The 23,683-nt window shown below is 42.7% G+C and overlaps 1 protein-coding gene across 2 annotated transcripts in view; it reads right to left on the reverse strand.

Annotated features, from left to right (window-relative positions):
• LOC122792264 (MAP7 domain-containing protein 1-like) overlaps nucleotides 1-23,683 on the reverse strand; it is a 1,483,077-nt gene that overhangs the window by 225,468 nt on the left and 1,233,926 nt on the right. For both annotated transcript variants that reach the window (XM_044060015.1, XM_044060014.1), the window contains one exon: nucleotides 17,368-17,560. In XM_044060015.1, coding sequence (XP_043915950.1) covers nucleotides 17,368-17,560 — 193 coding nt within the window. The remainder of the gene's footprint in view (nucleotides 1-17,367; nucleotides 17,561-23,683) is intronic.

Below are 23,683 nucleotides of genomic sequence, written 5' to 3' on the forward strand. Positions count from 1 at the left end.
AAACAAAAACACTTTTTTGCAAGGAGTCAAGCCCTCCCTGCAAGCCCCTTGTGGGGGGCTGCACCCCTCACAAGCATGCTACTTAAATATATAAACTCTGCGACTGCATAACAGTGGGGAAAGGGCACATTCATCAACCTTAGCATCACTCTGACACTGAGTGGCGCAGAGCTACAGTTATCCCAATCCACAAGGGGGGATCCACCTTGGATCCCGGAAACTACCGTCCCATCAGTCTGACAAGCCTTATCTGCAAGGCCATGGAGCGTATTATCATGGAACTTATAAACAAAGACATTGGCAACCTTCAAACACTGGACCCCACCCAGTTTGGGTTTGTGAAGGGCCGATCTTGTCTCCTGAACCTGACTGACTTCTTTGAATCAGTCTCCAGAGCCATGGACAAGGGTAAGGTGGTCCACACAGCCTATCTAGACCTTGCCAAGGCCTTTGACACCATCCCCCACTCTGGAATCATAGATAAACTTACTAAGTTGGGTATTAATCCCTATGTCACCCAATGGGTTGCTAAATGGCTTACTGATAGAACCCACACTGTAAAAGTAGCCGACTCCAAATCCAGCTCCAGACAAGTGACAAGTGGAGTACCTCAGGGTTCAGTCCTGGGGTCGCTCTTGTTTGGCATCTCCTTCTCTGAAGTACAGGTCAACACTAAGGGACTCTGGCTAACAAAGTTTGCAGATGACTGCAAACTGGGAGCCATTATTGAATCCCAAATGATGTGGATACTCTACAAAAGGGCCTTACAGAAACAGATGCTTGGTGCCAGAGCCATGGGCTCAAGCTCAATGCCAAGAAATGTATTGTTATCCCCTTTGGGAAAAAAACATGTATCCATGAATTACCATATAGGTGGCAGTACACTAAACACAGAAAGTGTGATAAGAGACTTAGGGACACAGGTGGACAGTGGTCTCACCTTCGATAACCACATCGCCACAACAGTCAGGAAATCCTTCTATGTGGCACACCTCATCACGAAGGGCTTTTCATCCAGAAAAAGGAGGTCATTGTCCCACTGTACTCATCCCTCATTAGACCCATTATAGAATACAACGCCCCATTTGGTATGTACCTCTCAAGACATCTGCAACAACTGGAAAGGCCTCAGAAATACCTCACTAAAAGAATCACAGGCCTAAAGCAGATGCCCTCGCTGACCGCCTTAAAAACTCCAGCTATACTCTGTCGCATATCGTCTACTCAGAGGCGATCTCTGCTTAACATACAAGGCCATGTCAAACCCAGAGCTGTTGGACATGCTACACTTAAAGAAATCCCAATCCCTCAGAGCTACACGCTCCAGGGATCTAAACCTTGTCATCACAATAAACAAAACATGCTGGAGGGATAGGTTCCTGACCCAGAGACTCCCCAGACTCTGGAATAGATTGCCCATACATGTCAAGCAGAGTGCCTCTTTGGACCTCTTCAAGAGGAACCTTGACGTTTGGATGGGAGAAAGGAAATTCACCCCAGGGATCACGTCAGTCGCCCTGCTAGACAGGGGTCCATTATGGCTAGGGTTGTATAGGCCCTAGGGCTGATAGCCTAGTACCAACCTATGAACCTATGAACTCTGATCTCACACCAGAGTCAATCAGCTTTGTTGATCAAAGTACGCAGGGAAAACTGCCTTTATCACCACTCTACCAACTTAACTGGACTCACCCACACACGTTTTGCAAATTGTGCATAATGTCTTGACAACAACTGTGTATGTTTAATCTTAAGATATAAAACTCCGAAAAAACATTTAGTCACGAAATGTCACGACATTACTGCACACGTTTACAGTATAATTTGTATCTGTGTTTGATATACACTGCCTGTAGGTATTACATTTAAAAAAACTGTCCTGTTTCTCACAGATGCTTTATACAAATCCATTGTAAAAAGTAGATATAATTCCAACAAACCTTAGTCTAAAATACACATATATCAATTAAATGAGTTATAAGATCATCTAGTTTTAAGATACAAAATGTTAAGCTACACTACAATGTCAGAAACGTTAACATTCGACTTCTGAAGTGACCAGAATATATCAATGACACTACATGCATGCACACTCTACTTCTACTCACATAACCAGTGTACTAAGTTAAACACTGACACTTACACATAAAATATACAACATGCAACAACGTTATCTGTTACTAATATACCTCACAGCTGTCATTATGAACTCTTGTCATATAGATCCAGGAAATAACTTTTTTCAACAATTAATACATTACTTCAATATCATACAGTGTAGCATTGTTTTATGTAAAGACACACTTAACGGATACATACAGCTACAACGTGTTTACATCATGGACATATAGTACTAGATTATAAAATCTACATATCGAACTAAAGTTGCGTATTACACATATTTTATAAAACTAAAAATAACATGCTGAGCTCAAAGACGCGACTAACATCTAACTGGCAACAACTTAATTTGAGAAATCTGACTGCTGATGCACAAAGGCAACTGCCAACATTATTCTGCAACAGAAAATACTGGTTTCTAGTTTCATGTGTTTGATTAGACTCTTGGAAAGAAAAAAAAATGTTACAGCTACTGACAGGGTGGCTATCGCAAATACATATATATGCTTCAGTCATTCGACTTCACCACTACTTGACATTGATACTGTGAGTGTGTGCGATAATGCATCGACATTCTATAACAAAACAGTATTTCACATTTTATATCTACAATTAAACATACACACAGACATTTGCAGCATGCATTTGCTGTCTTGAAAATATGTACATTCGGTAAGACAATTCTAAACCGTAAGTATAAGCACACATGTGTACATGCATGTATACAAATTAAGTCATTCTGTCATTACACTTTGCATACATTTACTGTTAATCTTGAGTACGACTGGTTTCTTGTTCCTACACTGCCTATTTCCATTACAATATTCTTTGTCCTCCTTTTCAAAGAATAAAATCCATATTTAAATTTCTTAGAGAAAACAATAATATATGAAAACTATACCCTCCATTCTTTTTACCAGTCTGTTTTGGGGAACAAAAGTAGGATGTACCTTCAGCCATTACATTTTTATCCAGCACCCCCATTTAGTATCATTAATCTCCTCATAGGCCCAGGAAACTCACACAAAAAAACATTCACATTACTTTTACCTGTTCTGTTTGTGTTTATTCTCTATTTCTCCTTTAAAATGTGGTGCTTCGAACCTCTCTCCATAGAATCCCCTGTCATCAAGCCATGTTGTTATGCCTACTACTTTACCATATGATAATGTTGTGTTGAAACTCCAACATAAGTCTCCCAATCACTCCTCTTCTTTAAATGTAACCCTTCCCACTTAACAGCATTAGATTGACTACTATACCATACAAGTCATTACTCCAACAACAGACGTTCTGTTCTTTTATTTCAATATTCCACTGGGAAAGAGCACCGATTACTCTGCCACACCTTCTTTATATAAACTTTCATTCACTTTCCTTTTTTATCCAGCTTCATTCTCACAGATCCATAGCATGCCCCTACTTCAATCAAAAAGCCCCCTCTGCCTCCCATCAGGTAAACCAACAGGAGACAAGGAAAGTCTCTTTCTTTCTAATAACACACCAATTTTAGGATTTCTCCCTTCATTTTTCTCTGTGGTCTACAAAGTCAATCAATTCAGCTTGTATTCTTAATTTATATAATTCTCTTCCATATGTACAATTTTTTCCTCTACCCAATCAACATCTTAACTATATAATTTACCAGCCTATACCATACCATACTTCTTGCATGTTTCCTGAACTACCCATCAAAATAACCAGGTGGTAAAAAATACTAAAATATTTGTTTTCAATCTTCTCAGTCCTCCAATTCTCTCTCTTTTACGTCAAACTACCTTATCAACATCACTGTCTATGAAACAGATTCAACATGACTGATCATCCTTTTCCATCATACAAGTCTCCTGTCTTCCAAGCACTTGTGACATAAATGAGCCAGAGGACAGGGCAGCCAACAGGACATTAATAAATGCAACCTCCAAATAAGATACCCTCTTTCCTTTTTTATTTATTTATTTATTTTTTTTATTTTGAGCCGCCTTACTCTCCATACCTTCTAGCTCACAATCATCTGCTTTTTTTAAATTATTTCTAACTTAGTGTCCCAGGTATTACCAGCTTACTTCTCATGTTTGCACATTTTGTACATTCATACTAAATGACTTCCTTCAGTTACTTCCACCCTTTACTGTCATCCTATCTGACTGTCTCACGTTTGTTTATGAAAGCCATAATGAGACACTTCTCAGATCCAAACCAGCAAAGCTAGGGCTCCAGCCTCAAGCTCCTCAAACTTTTCCCTTCCACAGTGCCCCTGTCCTCTTTAGACCAGCTGCTCTCAGATCAAGTTTGTTGCCTACAACGTCCAGGACAGACTAGGACTCCTACGGAATCCTCAAACAGGTGAAGGTGGTGAGATAGTGACAGGGTTGTTGCGCCAGATGAATGTAAATGAAAGGATCCAGCATTATTGCAAGTACATAATTTCATATCCTTTTTAATCCATCTATCTAATCAGACTGTTGGGTCAGAAGCCCCAGCTACTTGAACACCTGTGTGGCTTCATGACAAATTGATGGAAACTCCAAAGGGAGCCATGGATCTTAAAATCAAATCTAGCTTATAGTGCTTAGAAAAGATATGCAGTGTGGACCAAGTCAGTGCAGCACAAATGTCATCACTGGAAGAATTCCTAAAGAAGGCTGAAGATGTAGTGACAGAACATGTTGAATGAAGCTTTTGGTTTAATTAGCAAGGACTCATTATGGCTTTGATAAACAAATGTGAGACAGTCAGGACAGCCATCCTGATAGAGACATCTTGGATACTTTCTTTTTGAGTCTGTTTGGAGCAAAGGATACAAACAACTGTGAGCTCTTCCTGAATCCGTACATGAAATGTAAAAATAAAAACCTTGGTTGCCAGTGAACAAGCAAAGTAAGAAGGGTATACTCCCTTTTGCTGGAATAATAAGAAAAGAATACTGGAGGTATCACAGTTTGGTTCAAATTGGGTTTGGAGGCCACTTTAGCAATAAAAAGACAGATTAGTTGTACACGAGACTCTTCTGTAAAATAAGGTATGATGTGACCACAGACAGAGCCATGTAGTTCAGACATCCTTGTGGCCAAAGTAATGGCCACAAAGAAAACAGACAGTTTTCCATAAAATAAATTTTAGGGCCATGGAAGAAGCTCAAAAGGCGACTGAGTTAGGACCTCCAGCACTACATTTTGTTTCCCAAAACTCCACTTAAGAAAACCTTGTGGAATTTGAGCTGAGGGAGAAAATTAAAAATTGAAGACAATTGTACATTAACTGCTGAGAAACTGTCCCTTGCATCAAATAAAGTCTCTGAAAACTGTAAGATGCCAGGAACTGAAGCTACAGGGGGAATGAGCTGATGCAATGTGGTCCAGAGACCAAAGCACTTCCATTTACTCAGAAAAACTTTCCAAGTTGAATCTTTCTAGGAAGCTGACAGTATATTAATGTCTTGAGAGAAGGCGGGGCTTAAGGCCATTACTGGAAATGGAGAAACCAAGCATTTAAATACAGATTCTGGAGATCCAGGTAAGGTTTCCTGGATGGGTAAACAGAAGATATGGAACTGGATCTAGACGCCAAGGTGGTTTATAAGATGAGGCCTTAGCAGAAAGAAAAACTTATCTGGGCCAGAAAGACACAATAAGGATAACTGTTGCTCAGCACTGGAGTACTTTATGTAAAATTTTGGCATCGGAGTGACTGGTTGTTAAGCACATAAAAACTCAAGAACTCACTCATCGACTAGAGTCACCTGGACTTTCTGTGTTGGGGGAATCAAGGAAAAGTGGGCGCTATACTTGATGTTGGCCAAGGATGACAAGCTAGATTGCAGCACGGATGGTCTGTGTCACTGCTGGAATGACAGACCCCTCATAAGGCACAAGGACAGTTAATCAAAGTATGTCCACAATGCAGATGGATTTCCCAGGAAAATACAGCACTACTAGAAAGTGCTGCAAGCTCATTGCATATTACCACACTCATCGTTTCCTGATACAAGGACTAGGACAGTACAGTTTTGTACCTACCATAAATGTAGATGTTCGAGTGTAAACACTGCTGCAGTCATTACACTTGGGTGGAATCCCAAAGCTGAGGTAGGGAGGCTGGTTCTATAAGGCATTAGGGGTGGCTATAAGGCCCTGCAGCACAGCAGTGGTGAAGCCAGCTCTGGATTTGGAGTATAAAGGCAAATGGTAATGTTTGGTAAAGGTATGCACAGAACTCCATGTTGCTGCTTCCAAAAACTCCTTGGTAGGTACTCCTCTGAGGTAGGCAGTTGAAGTGGCTGTTGCCCTGGTGGAGTGAGATCTAATGCTGCTAGGTACAGGTTTCCCATGGTGAGTATAGCAGAAATGTATACAATGTCCTATCCATTTTGAGATAGTCTGTTTTGAAATGGCTTTTCCCTGTGGTCCTGCAGCGTATGCTACCAATAATTGCTCAGTTTTTCTGAAAGCTTTGGTTTTGTCCAAGTAGAAGCGTAACTGCCTGTGACAGTCCAAAGAATGTAGTAGTCTCTCCCCTTTGTTCTGTGGCTTTGGATAAAAGATTGGCAAGTGAATAGTTTGGTTTAGAGCCACACTTGATACCACCTTTGGCATAAACGTAGGGTTAGTTCTTAAAGACACCCTGTCCTGGTGGAAAATGAGGAAAGGTTCCACTGCCGTTAGTGCCTGTAATTCTGAAACTCTTCTTGCTGATGTTATTGCCAGTAGCAGAGCAGTTTTCCAAACGATGTATTTTTAATTCTGTTGTGTTAGCTGGCTCAAAGGGAGGTAAAGTTAATTTTTCCAAAACAAAGTTGAGGTCCCAAGTAGGTGTAGGTGCTCTACAGGGCGGTCTTATGTTTTTAGCCCCTCTGAGATACTGTTTGAGCAAAGGATTAGAAAATAATGGTGGATCCATGCTGTAATGATCAGAAATGGCTGAGGCGTGGATCTTGATGGATGAGAAGGAGAGGCCCTTGTCCAGCATCTCAGTTAAATATTGAAGTATCTGAGGAATGTTTGGGACAAGAGGGTCAAGGCTGTGCGCTTGGTTCCAGGCACAGAATCTCTTCCATTTATCCGAGTAGGCTTTCCTGGTGCTAGGCCTTCTGGCCTCCAGAATGACATCCTTAACAGCTTTGGAGAGAGGCATTGCTTGCTTGACTAAGGAATTTTCCATGCAGCTAGGTTTAAGGTCTTTAGCTGGCTGGGAAGTATCTGATTGTTGTGTTGCGTCAGCAAGTGTGGGATTTGAGGCAAAATTCAGGGTGGTTCTTGTGCTAAGTTCTTCAAGATTGGGTACCAGTGCTGGCGTGGCCAGTCTGGTGCAATCAAGATCATCTTTGGCTCTTCTTGCCTGGCTTTTATGAGTACCTTTGGAAGGAGAGGTAAAGGAGGAAACGCGTATACTTGCAGGTTTTTCCAGCTGAATGAGAGGGCATCCATCTTCCATGCTTGTGGATGGTAACTCCTTGTGCAGAATTTCTGTAGCTGGCAGTTCATTGGGGATGCAAACAGATCTATGTCCGGGCTCCACCATTTTTGTGTTATCAATCTGAATATTTGTGGATTCAATTCCTATTCGTGGGGATCCATGATGTTTCTGCTTAGGTTGTCTGCCAGTGTGTTTTTCTCTCCTGGCAGGAATTGTGCTTGTAGATGAACTTGGTAGTCTAGAGCTGTGTTCCACAAGGTCATGGCTTGTCTGCAAAGGGGGTAGGAGTGTGTGCCCCCTTGCTTGTTTATGTACCACATAACTGTGGTGTTGTCTGTCTTTAGTAGTAGTTGTCCTGGATGTAGCAGGTCCTTGAAAGCTATAAGTGCATTTTTTACAGCTAGCATCTCTTTTTGAATGATGTGAAGATGCCTTTGCTCTGTGGGCCACTCACCCTGAATACATTTTCCTGCCATGTGTGCTCCCCAGGCGTAATCCGATGCATCTGTTGTCAGTGTTTGCCTGGCTGTGGGTTGAGTAAAAGGCTGTCCCTTGTTGAGGTGACAAGCTTGAGCCCACTATCGAAACTCCTGTTGAAGGCAAGGAATTAGTGGTATAACTGTTTACAAACTTTGACAGTGTTGAGACCATACACTCTTTAGGTACCATTGTAATTTCCTCATATGCAGTCTGGTATATGGAATTAGTAGTATGCAAGAAGCCATGTAGCCCAAGGCCCAAGGCCTCCAGAATTTTTCTTGCAGGGAGATGGGTCTTTGTTGCCATCAATTGAAAATATTGAGTCAGTTGTCCTTGCTTGTCTGGCATGAGATAAGCCATCTGGGCCATTGTGTTCAAGCTGGCACCCAGGAATATTATCTGTTGTGAGGGCACTAGTTTTGATTTATTTTCGTTTACTGTGTACCCCAGGCAACTTAATAACTTTTTTACGAACGCCAGATGCTTTATAAGAATGTCCTTGCTTTCTGCTTGAATCAGGCAGTCATCCAGGTATGAATAAATTTGAATTCCTTTTTGCCTGCAAAATGCAATTACTGGTGCCAGGCACTTTGTGAAGACCCTGGGAGCAGTAGATAAGCCAAAGGGCAGTGCAGAGAATTGGTAGTGCATTGAACCAGCTAGAAATCTGAGGTATCTTCTGCAGTTTTGTCTGACAGGGACATGCAGGTATGCCTCCTTGAGGTCACGAGCCAAGCTTTCTTGCCCAGCATGGGTAGAGGCTGCTGTAGTGTCAACATTTTGAATTTCGGAACATCCAGGTAAGTGTTTAGAGAAGAAAGATCCAGAATGGGTCTCCAGGCTTTGTCCTTTCTGGGAACCAGAAAGAGTCTTTAGTAAAATCCTTGTCCTTGCTCCTGTGGTGGTACCTTTTGAATAGCTTTCATGTCCATGAGTGCGGTAATTTGTTTTTGAGCCTCTGCCCATTGATTTGGTGGCAGATTTGGCATTCCTTTTAACCTTAGTAGAGTGTGAAAGTGGAACCTATAACCTTAAGACACAATGTTGAGAACCCATTTGTCTTTGGTGATGCAATGCCAATTGTGGTAGAAAAGTGCCAGTTTTCCTCCTAAGGGGGCTGCCAAGAGGGAGCTGTTTGGCAGCTGTAGTGGGAAGTTAATGAGGCTGTTTTTTATAAGGTTATGGCCTGTCTTCCACTTCTTTCTGGCCTGGTGTACCCCATTGTCGAGGCCTGTAAGAACCTTGTGCTTGACCTCTACCTCTTGGACATCTATATCTGCCCCTTTGAGGCCTGTCTGTGACTGGAAAGGACCAATTCTTTGTTGGCCAATTTCTGCTAAAACGAGGAGACTGAACCTGTAAGAAATCCTTCACCCTTTGCATAGATTTTGCCTTATCCTCCATCTTCTTTAATACCTCCTCTGCCTTAACTCCAAACAGCACATCCCGCTGCAAAGGTGCATCCAATAATTTTGCCTTAACACGATCTGGTAACGTATGTTCTTTTAACCAAGCATGTCTTCTAATGACAGAGCCTGTAACTGCTGCTCTACAGGAGGCCTCTAAGGAATCAAATCCACATTGCAAAGTATGTTTTCCCACTTGTTCAGCTGCATGCAATAAATCCTGCATTTCTTTAAAACTAGAAGGATCTGAATCTGGAAGCATCTTTTGTTTCAACTGAGACATCAAAAATTGCTGATATTTTAGCATGTGGAACAGGCAATTTAAGGCTCTCATTGCTAAAGTTGCAGACGTATATACTTTCTTACCCCATCTGTCTAATGCTCTGGAATCTCTGTCAGAGGGAACTGGGTTTTTTGCTGACGAGGCCTTAATCCCTTTGGGTCCCTGAGAAATAGTTTCAGGGTCAGCAACAGGGCTTTTATACAGACATTTGTGAGAGTCAGGGACTCTGTAATATCTATCAGGTTTAACTGGGGCTGGAGGTAAGGAGTCAGGGTTTAAGCTGGATTCAGTGTACACATCATCCACAATACCTAACACTGGCAGAATAGCAAGGGGTCTGTGTTGAGGCAGTAAAAGGAAATCTCTGAGCCTTTTCTTGGATTCTGAGTAATCCTGGCCCTCCCAATGGAAATGCTCCCTCATGGTATTTAAGGTCTCCCCAAAGGAGTACTCCTCAGGCGGAGAGGCTGATGGAATTGATTCCTCAGCATCAGAGTCCTCATAAGGGGGTAAGGAATATCCTTGGTCTGAGGATGAATCTGAAGAAATGGACACCTGGTCGGAAGATTCATAGTCTGCATCCTGTCTGGGCCTTTTATCAGGAGGGGGATGGGACCCCCTGATCAGGGTGATTAGGTCTTCGGCCATTTTGAGCATTTGTTTCGTAGGCATGGAAGCCTGCCCTGGAGAATGCTGTAACTGTTTCTTTGTTTTTAAGGGGGCCTTAGGCTTAGCAGGGGGTTTAATGGTTAACTGGGTAGGTCTGAAAACACCCTCTGAAGCTGTGGATTGCTCAGCTACTTCGGTTCCCTCTGAAGGATTAGGTTCGGTGGGCTGAAAACCTAGAGAGTCCGAAGGCCCAGCCAGCTCCACCTGGGAGTGGGATCCGGTCTGTGGTTCTGTGGAAGCGGTCGGGCAGGGGCTGCGTAGGCGCCTCGCTGAAAATTGGAGAACCGGCGACCGGCCTAGAAGAGGCCTCATCGTCAGTTTTGGGCCTCGGATGCCTGTCCTTGTCTTTGCGCTTTTTATGTATTCCGGTCGTCGGAATTTCCGACGGCATGGTGTAATTGTATTTTCTGTCAAAATAATGTCGGGCAAAATCAAACCGACGTTTAATAGTGCACTTGTTAAACCTAGCACAAAACCAATAACCAGTGACGTCGTGGTCTGGGCCTAGGCATGGAATACAATAGGAGTGGAAATCCTTATGAGGTATTTGCTTCCCACAAGAAATACAGTTATTAACTTTTACTGACATCGGTCTGAGGCAAGAAAAAGTTTCCCCAACAGGGTACTTAGCTTTGTAGAAGACTTCGGTTCTGGATTCGGAATGAAAATCTCAGGAGTCGGCCGACCGGCACTTGCGAACTGCTTTTGCTTCGGGCACCGCGCGGCAAGAAAAACAGAAGAAAATGGCATCGGCTGCATCTTATATACCCCTGTCGCACTGACGTCAGGGAGGAGGCAACAGCAACTGACGCCGGACCAAGACTTTGGAACTCAGGCCGACGGGGGAACCCAAGTGTAATGACTGCAGCAGTGTAACACGATGAACATCTGATCCCTTCCCTGCTTGTTGATATACCTTCCCACCATCATGTTCTTAGTATGAATGGAGATCATACTAAGATCCTGAAGCTCCAGCAGTGCTAGGAGAACTAACCTCATCTTTCTAAGACATTGATGTGAAGACTGGCTTCCTGAGCCTTCCAAACACCTTGGTCATTCTTATCCAAAAATGCCACCCTCACCAAAAGGAGAAGGAGGCATCTGTGGTGACTACTGCCACAAGAGAAGGTTTACGAATGGTCTTCCTGCATGGACAAGCAGGGAAAAGGATCCACCAAAAGAGATGATTCCTGCAAGTGCTGGTTGGAATGATGGGACAGCTGAGACTTAAGTCAACTTTCTCGTTTAAAAGCCCGCATTCACGTTTGTTTCCCACCTTTCCTGTAACTAGTCTAGTCCAGATCCAGATTTGCTGTATCAAGGACTGTTTGTAAGCTTCTGAGCCCCCCAAGCCTTTCTGTGTTGGAGGGAAGCCATCTAGCTTATCAGTGGGAGTGGCAAGCACTAGGTAGCCTATCTACCGCAAGAGTGGTTTCTGGCCCAGAAATTGTACTTTATTGGCCATTTGGCAGTTTTTCCATCTCTTTCAACTTTCTGGTTTAAAAGCCCACATTTGCGCTTGTTTCCCACCTTTCCTGTAACTAGTCTAGTCCAGATCCAGATTTGCTGTATCCAGGACTGTTTGTAAGCTTAGGAGGCCCCCAAGCCTTTCTGTGTTGGAGGGAAGCCATCTAGCTTATCAGTGGGAGTGGTAAGCACTAGGTAGTCTATCTACCACAAGATCCAGGTAAAGATTCTTAGTTTTAGCACTTGAATTTGCTTATTTGTGCTCAGCATTTGTTCAGAACTTGTTGTTATCACTAAATAACCTACAAATTACTACAGCACTCAACCTTCCTCTTTACCTAGAGGAAAACAGTTTTTGTACTTACTTTCCTCACTTGCTTAGAGAAAAACAGCTCTTATAATCACTTTCCTTACTTGTCTAGAGGAAAGTAGTTTATATTCAGGCATGTCCAAGGGTCAGCTCCCAGCGTTCTCGCCTGTCTATCTGATGAATGTGGGCATCTTGGGGCAATGTAGCAATTGCCTCATATACACAGACAACCCTCTCCTCCTACCAACCAACACCACAAACTGAGAGAGATGCACTTATCTAGCCAAACTGTAGGCAAAGCTCTCTCCAACCAAGACTGAACTTGACAGTCAAGATGAGAACGTAAACACTTACACCACACCACACTCATCACATAGTCCCACTAAACCTACACCACCAAAATCCACACACAGAAACACAAAAACATTCGTGGAGGCTCTCAGTAATAACCTGCTCAAGCAACAGAGACCTCCAAAGTAGAAACGCAAGCAACCTCCACCACCCAACAAAACCCAAATGACACACAGACTCAGTGTGCCAATAAATCACAGCCCATAAGGCAAAACAACATGCACAACACACTAGTCATAGGTGACTCTATAGTCAGGCACACTGATGTCCCAATCACCAGGCTAAACAAGGAGAAGGTTACCGTCAGCTGCCTGTCTGGTGCCAGAATCCGCCACATAACCCACGCACTCAGGTTACTCCACAAGTACAAATATGACTTTGTCATTGTCCACATTGGTGTGAATGACCCGAGACATACCTCCATGGACTACATGAAAAGAGACAGGGAAGAGCTCTCCGATCTTCTAGCCCAGGCAGGTATGACCCTAGCCCTGAGTAGCATCCTGCCATCACCCAGAATGATACCGCAGTACAAGGACAAAATGACTGACTTCAACAATTGGCTAAGCTTCTGGTGTCATTCTAAGGGGATCCAGTATCTGTCTGTCTGAAACGACATGGTCGACTGACTACGATGATTTGCCAGAGATGGCCTGCACCTGTCACCCCTGGGATTCGGGATACTGGATAAGGGTCTTGCCGCCCCTATAGTGCCTTTTTTAGGCAAGGTTCAAATGACAAATTCACCACCATAACAGGAACAGGCAAGCAAAAACTGAGGGTAATGCTACTCAATGCTAGAAGTCTAAATCTCAAAATGCACTCATTCGAGGCACTCCTTAAAAGGGAGAACATCGATATCTGTGCAGTGACTGACACCTGGTTCAAGGCTCTAGAGAGCACCCTTGCATTACCAGGCTATAACTCATACCACATTTTTTGGCCATCTAACCTGAACACCAAAGGCGGAGGTGTATCCATATTCATTAAGGATATCCACACCTCCAGGCTAGTTGCACAGCATAATGCATCCAAAGTTATCCAAGTGCAACTAACTCTGGGCAAAACTGCAATCCAAATTGTAGCCTGCTACAGGTCCCCCACCATGCCCCAGGATTCCCACTCTTCTTTTCTTGATATACTGGAAAATATTAGGGTTCAACCAAACACCCTAATAATGGGCGATTTCAGCTACCCCACCACTAACTGGGAAAACTACTCATGTACCAACTTCTTCGCTCAATGCTTTCTGGAATTCATAAATTCCAATGCCCTGGATCAACTTATCCACACCCCCACCAGGGGCAACAATATCCAAGACCTAGTTATTACCAACATGAGTGATTGGTGTTCCACACCTGAAGTCAACTCCTCGTTGGTCAAATCCGACCATAAGCTAATCACCCTAGATATCCGCATCCCGCACCCACCCAACATTAAGGAAACCATGGTAAAAAAATTCTCCAAAGCCAACTTCATGCTTCTTAAGACAGAAGTGGCGAAGTTCATGACACCCATGCAGATGGATAATACAGTTACGACTGCTGAATCCTACACAAATGCACTCTATAAAGCACTTACACGAGTGCATGGATTGTGCTATCCCAAAGACGCTATCCTCCAAAAAAAGGAAGCCAATCTGGTGGTCCCCTGCCATAAACAAACTATACAACAGAAGGAAGAAACTGTTGCAAAACAGAGAAAAATCCCATGAGTGGAGGAGCTCCCTGGTCAGCCTCAGTAAGAAGCTGAGATCCCTTATAAGATCCTACAAAGCTAGCTACAAAAACAAAACCACCATGGATTCTAAGGGCAACCACAAAGCATTCTATAGCTATGTCAATAATCTCAATGGCAACACCCAGATCTGGTCTGAGTTACAGCACAATGGCACAAAAATTACAGAACCAAATGATATTGCCAACACCCTGGCAGATAGGTTCAGTGCTAACTTTACCCCCCCCCCCACCTCCTAAAGGAGCCATATCTATACAGGAAGAATGCAGAGTCCCTGTAATAACATCTATGCAGGTAAAAGCTGCACTCTCTAAAACCAAAAACACAGCATCCATGGGACAGGACAACATCCCAGGCTGCGTTTTACACGAACTTCAGAATGAACTGGCTCTCCACCTAAGCACCATGTTCAATCATAGTCTCATGTCAGGCCTTGTCCCCACTGAATGGTGCTCAGCAACAGTTATCCCACTCCACAAAGGGGGAGCCACCACTGATCCTGGGAACTATTGCCCTATTAGCCTGACGAGCCTGGTCTGCAAGGCCATGGAACGTATCATCATGGAACTCATAGACAAAGACATTGGTAACCTCCAAACTCTGGACCCCACCCAGTTCGGGTTTGTGAAAGGCAGATTATGCCTTCTGAACCTGATCAACTTCTTTGAGGCAGTCACCAAAGCCGTAAACGAGGGTAAGGTGGTTCACACAGCCTATCCTGACCTCGCCAAGGCTTTCGTCACCATCCCCCATTCTGGAATTATAGCTAAACTCACAAAACTTGATATAAATCTCTACATCAGAAAATGGGTTGCCAACTGGCTCACTGACAGAGCCAACACTGTAAAGGTTGCAGCCTCCAAAGCTGACTTCAAGCCAGTGACAAGTGGAGTACCACAGGGTTCAGTCCTAGGACCTCTCCTGTTTGGTATCTAGTTCTCTGAAATATAGGCTAACAAAGAAGGCCTCTGGCTAACAAAGTTCACAGATGACTGCAAACTAGGAGCCATAGTCGAGTCCACAAATGATGTGGACATCCTACAGAAGGGCCTCAGTGAGACAGATGGCTGGTGTGTCAGAGACATGACCTCAAGCTCAATGCCAAAAAGTGCATAGTCATCCCCTTTGGTAAAAACTCTGTACCCATGAACTATCACATAAATGGCAGTCTACTTAATGCCGAATGTGGGATAAGAGACTTTGGGACCCAGGTGGACAGTAGTCTCTCCTTTGATAATTGCATCACCACAGCAGTCAGGAAATCCTTCTATGTGGCACACCTCATCACAAAAGGGTTCTCATCCAAGAAAAAAGAGGTCATTGTTCCCCTCTACTCGGCACTCATTAGACCCATTATAGAGTACAACGCCCCTTTTGGTATGTACCTCACAAGACATCTACAACAACTGGAAAGGCCAAAGAAGTAGCTAACAAAGAGGATTACTGGCCTCAGATGCCCTACACTGACCGTCTCAAAAAACTCCAGCTTTACTCCGTAGCATATCGCCTACTCAGAGGAGATCTCTGCCTAACATATAAAGCTACGTCAAACCCAGACCTGTTGGACAGGCTACACAAAGAAATCCCAATCCCTCCGAGCTACACGCTCTAGGGACCTAAACTTTGTCACCACAATAAACAGAACATGCTGGAGGGATAAATTCCTGTCCCAGAGACTTCCCATACTCTGGAACAGACTACCTATCTATGTCAAGCAAAGCTCCTGATTAGCACTCTTCAAGAAAAATCATGATGAGTGGATGGGAAATAGGAAATACACCCCAGGGATCACTTATGCGGCTCTGCTTGACAGGGGCACAGGAAATTAACTTTATTGGGTGGTGAAAGCCAGGGAACCTTGTTGGCTAGGCTTGTATAGGCCCTAGGGCCAATAGCCTAGTACCTACCTATGAACCTAGTAATCTAAGAAAAAAAGTTTTGTTACAAATGTGGAATACAAAGCACTTAAGTATTAAGTGGATACACGAAGACATACATTATAGCAGTTGAAGGAAGAGGAGGTGCCAAAAATAAAAATGATGAAGTTCTAAACCTAACTTTGTAAAAAAGGAACAACACAATCCAAGAATAACAGATTACAAACTCCCCAACACTCGAGACTTCGGATACCAATAAAACGAAGTTTTTTATTCACATAAAAGGCAAATTACACTGGAGCTCTTAAACAGGGTTAAGCGCTTTCATCTGCCACACCGCAGATTTCATCAGAAATCAGTCTGATTGTTGCTGTTACCTCATCTTGTATTATCTGTTTGTAAAAAAGGAACTAGAAAAAAATATTAAGAACACCATCCAAATGGCACTGAGATGGTAATAGTACAATAATAAAGCGAACAAAACCTTAGCAATTATCAATTTTTAAGAAGGCATGAGATCACGTCTGAGCATGATGATGGCAGATGAGATTGGAGGAAACTGGTCGAGAGAGGTCAGGTGCACTGTGGGAGGGAAACGATTGAGGAGCTTGAGGGTGGAGCTCAAGTTCTGTCAGTTCAAATTAGACAAGCTCAAAGACCCAACAGTAGGAACACATGCACAGAATGAAAAGGACCGGAATGCTTCCTCGCAAAAAAAGACCGAGTCCCACCAGTGGAAATCTGCTAACAAAACTACAGAAAAGGCGCATGTCAACCTGAATATGTGCACTGATGATGTGGCTCAGTAACAGATTACAAAGCAGTGCTACTGGTCTCTTTTATTTGACAATGGTACTTCAGTGAAGAGCGCGTGGTGATGAATAATGGGAAAATTACATTTCCCATAATGCACCAATGAACACCCTGGAATGCAGTAACAAATACGACTACCTAGGATAGCTATTGTAGACATTTATTTTAAATTAAAAGGAAAAGCACAGTAAGGAGAGACTTACCCAAATTGAAACTTAAAGGCAAAAATAAAAATAAAGTTAAGTATCACTCAATACAAAACTATGCAGGGATTCAACAAAGTTATCAAGAGTACAAAAATAAACAATAGAGTATCATCACAACTAGAGGGCAGCTGCCGCTTGCAAGGTGACATAAGTGGTATTACAGACAGGCAGACAAACTCGAAAGGCAAACCTGACCATTTACAAGACTTTCTTCATCTAGCCACCTACCTACCTGTTTTTGCAAGCGCTCCATTTCTGCCTGCTCTGCTAACGCTTTTTCTTCTGCTTCTTTCTTCAGCCGTGCTTCTTCTTCTTGGCGCATCTGCTCTTTTTGTAGCCGCCTCTCCTCCTCACGCCGAAGATTCTCTGCAATGCGTTGGGCTCTTTCTTCAGCTTCTTTTTTAGCCTGTTCTTCTTTCAAACGCCTAAGTAAATCCATAAAAAAACATTAAAAAGGCACACACCTGCCTCTCAACTCTCTCAGAGGCAAATAAAATTTACTCAAACACAGCACAGCTAAGTGAACTCACAGAAATGCCGCATAAAACAAAAATCAGCAGCAGACGACAAAGGGAGAGCCAATGTGTATCAGAACTACTGACAGCCCAAAGCAGTAGTGGTAGCATACCACTGACTCCTGGGTTCAGAAAGGGACCCAGGAGCCTAATAAGACTACTGGCAGGATGGTAAAATACTTCACATAAACTCTCTTTCTCTCTCTTTTGCTTCCATACCACATGAACAATGGGCAAGTCAGTTTAAGGATCACTTCTGGTACTAGCTGAATGTCTTACCAATGCAGCAGTGCCCAGAAACAAAACAGTGAAAGACAGTGCATGTGGGTGAGGCAGAAGATTGCCAGACATGGGCATCACTGTGTACTTCACATTGTTGTTAGGGACAAAAAGAAAACAGATGTTGTGGGGTTCTTCAGATCCAGTGGGTGTTGCCATTTTTCAGTGCTGATAAAAACAAAACTGTCACAGCTGAACTGCTTTGAAGAAATGACAAAAAAAAACCCCACAGAAAATGTACTGTACTAGTGAAGGAACCGTTAACATACAACACAATGAAGAAAGGTTCTAAACTTAATTAAACATGGAACAGCTAGCTATAGCATGATAACAATAAAAACCTAGAAAAATACCATCGTTATGTGGCTACAACATGCTGTTATGTCAGACTTCCTGTGCATTATTACATTAAGTACTGCAGTAAAACTGATTTCAGATGCAACATTTTCAAATAGGAGAAGAAAAAAATCACTGTGGCTGTACATGAAGAGAGGTATTTGTCATATTCATAAGCTGATTTGAGGAAATTGTTTTTTGTTAAGTTGACCAAAGTACTGATAATTTAAATATGTGCAAGCTCATTTTGGCAAAGAAAATGCAGACTCAAACTGACAATCAATTCTGCACCATACATTTGGCAAAGCAGTAAAAAAATTATGAAGTATGCATGGTAAGTATACAAATGCATGCCAAAAGATGACTCTGCAGTAACTATGTGCAAAGGGTTGCAAAGGATCACCACTGCACTAAGTCATTTAAAGAAGAGCTACTACTGATTACACCTATCCCTGCTGCTAGTAGGGATTCAACTGAAGACTTGTTAAAGACCTACATCCAAAACGTTATTCCTATGTATTGTATATACCTACCTGCAGATACTTTATACAATATTGTATCTCACACCCCTTTGCTGCCAGATGCATTTCCAGAAATTCAACTGAAAGTAGCCACGTCAGTGCCTCCCCTGAATTCTCCCAAACTCCTGCTGGATGTTTGATACTCAAAGCTTACTAATATAAGTTTCAGAAAAGCAACTGCTCCCATCAAGCCGAAGGGGACATTACCCTAAAATAAAACAGTACATTGCCAGCCAACCACTGCCTCCAAACTGTCCCCAGCACCCTTATCAATAGCCACAGTCATGTGCGCTACTAAAGTCCAACTGTTCTGGCAGAACCACTGCCTCCAAACTGTCCCCAGCACCCTTGTCAATAGCCACAGTCATGTGCGCTACTAAAGGCTAACTTTTCTGGCAGACGGCTCTGAGCATGGGAGACATGCTTGTTGTCCCTTGCAAGTGTGCAAAGTCTGTGCCTGGTTTACTGGATACCCCCCCTCCCCCCCCATAGCATGTCATGTTGTTTGTGCATAAATGGTACAGTATGTCGGTCGACACACTTACCATATGCTGTCTGCCCATGTACGGTATCGTGTGTTGACACCTACATAGGAGGAATGTGACTCAGTGTGATTGAGCCTGCCTTTAATCCCTGTTGATCTGCGTCACAGGACTTACACCTGTCAAGCCAGGTCCCTATGTCCTGTCATGCTGACCCTCAACAAAAGACTCCCACCTGTCCTACCAGTTCCCACTGCCATGTCAAGTAGGCCCCTAAAAGACTGCAATCTGTCCAGCCTACCAGTCTCTTGTCATGATGTGCTATGCGCTACCACACACACTCACTTCAATGCTGTGCGACAGTGTCTGTTGCTGCCATGCCTCCATGAGTGGGGAATGAAGTCCTGAATGCAATTACTGGTTATCTTGTGTGCCTTCAGTTTGCCTATATGGCAGCACACCCTAATATCCACTTTATTTTGACTCTTTACATTACTTGCTATAATGTTTTCTGCAAAATGGTGACCACATTTGTATTATGGTAAAACATAGCTTCTAGCATGGCTGTTATGCTAATGAGGTGAACAAGTGTATGAAATGTACCCTTACTCTAACTATGGGGCCCGTTGCAGCTTCTGCATGACCTGGGAGGTTATGTATGGTGTGCACACCTGAGAAGCTTGGCCATGCAAATGACACTTTTCAGCATGATAATTATCATGGTTTTGCATTATCCCGTTGCTCACCATGCACATTTGTGGACTTTGAGATCACATAGGGTTGTGAGCCTGTAAAGCCTGGTCATGCTAATGTCACCCAGCATCTTGCTATGATGGATGGACATCGAGCTACCTTCCTGGCTACTGAAACATATCATGTGGTGTCCTCAGTCAATGGCCATGGTCTCAGACTTTGACCCTGCCAGAGCTCCCACTTACTGAGGCACCGGGGGAGGGGGGGGAGTACAAAAGGCCCCTTTGTAAAGAAAATACCTAGCACCAGCTTGTCAGGGTGGCAAGTCACACTACTGGCATCCCGCACTCTGTTGAGAGGTGCAGGCAAAATTACTGGAACCAGAAAAGTAACCATCCAGACCTTCTCCACTAGCAGGAAGAGGCTGTGGAGGGAGGGACATCTTAATTCTTTCTGCAGTGTCTCTGTGCAACACTCCTAGCACCTGTGACTGTAATGGATTTCTGCTGGTGGTAATATGCTGTGATCATTACAGTCTGTTTTAAGTTTTCAAGCACAAGTGACTGAGGAGGACTGTCTGCCAGAGGAGGCAGACCAGGACCTACGGGCTGTGGAATATATGCAGTGTACAGCCAAAATCAGTGTAACATTGTACAAAATGGAAAAAAAAAATGTGTAATGTATCACCGAGCAGTTGTATTTCTGTTTTTTTCCCCCTGGTTTATCCCTTGCATGGGTATTATTTATCTCTGTTGATGTTTTTTATCCACCTAATGTAAAATGTAATAGTTGTACTTGTGTTACATTTTTTCAGTATTCCATTATTCCATTTTTTTTTTCATTTCAAGTGCTACTGTAATAAGCTGTATCACACAGTCATCATTTATATTTGTATTTTTTTCTCATTATTGTTTTTTTTTTTTTTAAAGTTGCTTTGTTTTTCATTTACTTTCTTATTCTGCAGGATCAGCTGTAGTGCAGGCAGAGATAACACAGCATCCACCAAACTCTGCACTAGCCACGGTCCCCAAGCCTGCCTCTCTGCAGGGTGATTGATGGTCTTGCTGGTGGCATCCATTGCTGCTACTCTAGTGAAGGTGTAGACTTCTCATTGGAAAGTGGCTCAAAGAAGTCTTCCTGGGTCACCATTACAAGACTTGTGGAGGCTGGTGAGGACAGAGGTGGACTGGGGGCTCAAGGTCTACACTGCGAACCCAAAACACTTCATCATGTGGCTTGCAAAGTCATGTAACTGGCTACCCTTAATAACTGGGTAATCAGAAGCACAGCCCACCCATGATGTCAGTCACCAAGACATCCAACTTCTAGGTGGGTTCCTATCTGCTCCAGCTTGTCAGCCTTCCTCTCCCTACCCACTGTTGTTTCGTGTCGCACTTTATCCATTGTTGGTACTCCAGTTCTCCCTATTATTCAGTGTCCACCATCTGTTAGCTAATGTCACTCCAATGTTGACCCCTCCCACGTCATTACTTTCTCTTGCCAGTGTTGTGTGCATTATAATTTAGTTGCCCCTGCTTCCTTCCCTTTACTTTCTTTTACTCCCTTCCCATTGCTTTTCCTCAAAAAATAAATAAGGAACATTGAAACCCAACTACCCGTCCCTTCTCCCTCCAGACACACACACCACTCTCCCTTTCCCACTGTCAGTCTGTGTGTCTTCTGCTTGCTCTTCCCTTTCCAAACTGTTTGACCACCTAATTTCCTTACCTTTTGTATTATAAAATTTGTTGGCGCTGTGTGGATCTCTTGTAAAGGTTCTCAGCTGTACCTAAATAGAAGCTACGAGGCACTTTGATGCATGTCTGAGTGCACATAGCTTTGGGCACACTATCTGCATGCCAGTGTCCCCACATAAGGTGATCACTAACATGACAGTCGGTGACACTCAGTTGCACAGATACTGCTGTTTTCATGACTGTGGAAATTCATTATACAGTACTGTCCCTAGCACAACCTTGCTATGTCAACATTCATGCATACTCATTCCCCATCTGACCTTTGTAATGCTAACATCAGAAGGCTATTTACTGCAACATGGTTCTTTCTAAATACCTCCTCCATGACTATGACTAGAAAATACACCTTTTTTTCCTTGCTGTTAAAATTAAAATATTTATCCTCTCCCCGCAGTCATCCAACATACTTTTAAAAATATATGAACAAGCTTTTTCTGTTATCTGCACTGGCAATTTAAAAAGCAGGAACCTATAGAACTCATTCACTGAACAAATGTTTCTCCTTTTTTAACCTGAACATAGCTCAATTGGCTTATTTATCATTCCAATCATTCTTATACTTTCTACAAGCCCATACTTTCAAAAGGAAAGTCATCGCTGAATGCTGGAGACACTGTAGAAACTTGGGCAACGTTTGCTCATGTCCCAGAAACACTCTACCAGTTGTTCACAAATATTTCTGCTTGCGAACAGCAAGTTATAAAAACATTGCCTTTTGTAGGGACCAAGCCTCCTGTACTGTCACTGATGTGGGTAATCTACTCCCAGACTCCGAAACTCACTCACCCCTTCTCTCTCTAAACACTCACACCTACACACACACACACACACACACACATACAGACATACATACATACATACATACATACACACACACACACACACACACACACACACACACACACACACACACACACACACACACACACACACACACACACACACACACACACACACACACACACTCACACACACTAGGTTTTATCAAGGTGTTATCCACAGTAATCATTCCTGCAGGATTTCTACAACATAAAAAATTCGGCAAACTTTCCAATCTGTTTCTTGTCTTAGAACAAACCTAAATGAACTGATCAAATGGTAAACTATTATCTATTAAAACATTCAAGTCAATATAATCAACTGCTAAAGCTATAACGTCTCAGAACATAAACACAGCCTCTTCTAACTTAAAAGGGCTTTACTTATCAGAATGGTTAGCTGCTTTTCATGCCAGTTTAGGGTGACTCTCAGAATTCTGTGACACAGATACAGCAAAAGAAGCCTGTTTACCTTTTTTTGAAACACCTTTATTAAATTATCACTTAAGACATAAGCACATATACATTTATAGAAAAGAAAACAAACCATATTAAAGTGGTTTCTATTTACATACATTAGACATTACATAATTTTTCTTTATGACAACTGTCATTCAATCCAACATTTGATAAAGCACTTATTTCCTGCCTTCTCTTAAACTTCATTCCTCCACCTAAACATTATTCTGTAGGTATTGTTCCCCCAAATTCCACTTATTTCTACATAATTTGCTCCTTCTCTTTTCTAAAGATCCTTCTCTTTTACAATAGTCAATATTTCAATTATAGTTGATTTTGATTTCCATTTTCTAGTAACTGTTTTTTGACAGACAGAGATCAAGTAAGTGCAAGTTTTTTTTAACCATTTGTTAAGGTCGAGTCTCTTGCTATATAAGCTCTTAACTGATTTGTCTTTTTTATGATATCAGAGTGCAATCACCGGGTTCCATGCACAAGTTTATACTTTTCCTGCTTTCGGATCATAACTGCAGCACTCCATACACTAGAACTAAATTCCTAGTAAAGTTTATTGTACTTTGCATACAATGTAATAACACAGATGTGTCATACTGCAGTAAATAGCTATCAGAATAATTTCGATAAGTGCCACGGGATCTTATACATCCACCTGAGCTACCAACAATGC

This window comes from Protopterus annectens, chromosome 1.part2 (genome assembly GCF_019279795.1).
Source record: "Protopterus annectens isolate FY-2018-M chromosome 1.part2, PAN1.0, whole genome shotgun sequence".
NCBI lineage: Eukaryota > Metazoa > Chordata > Ceratodontiformes > Protopteridae > Protopterus > Protopterus annectens.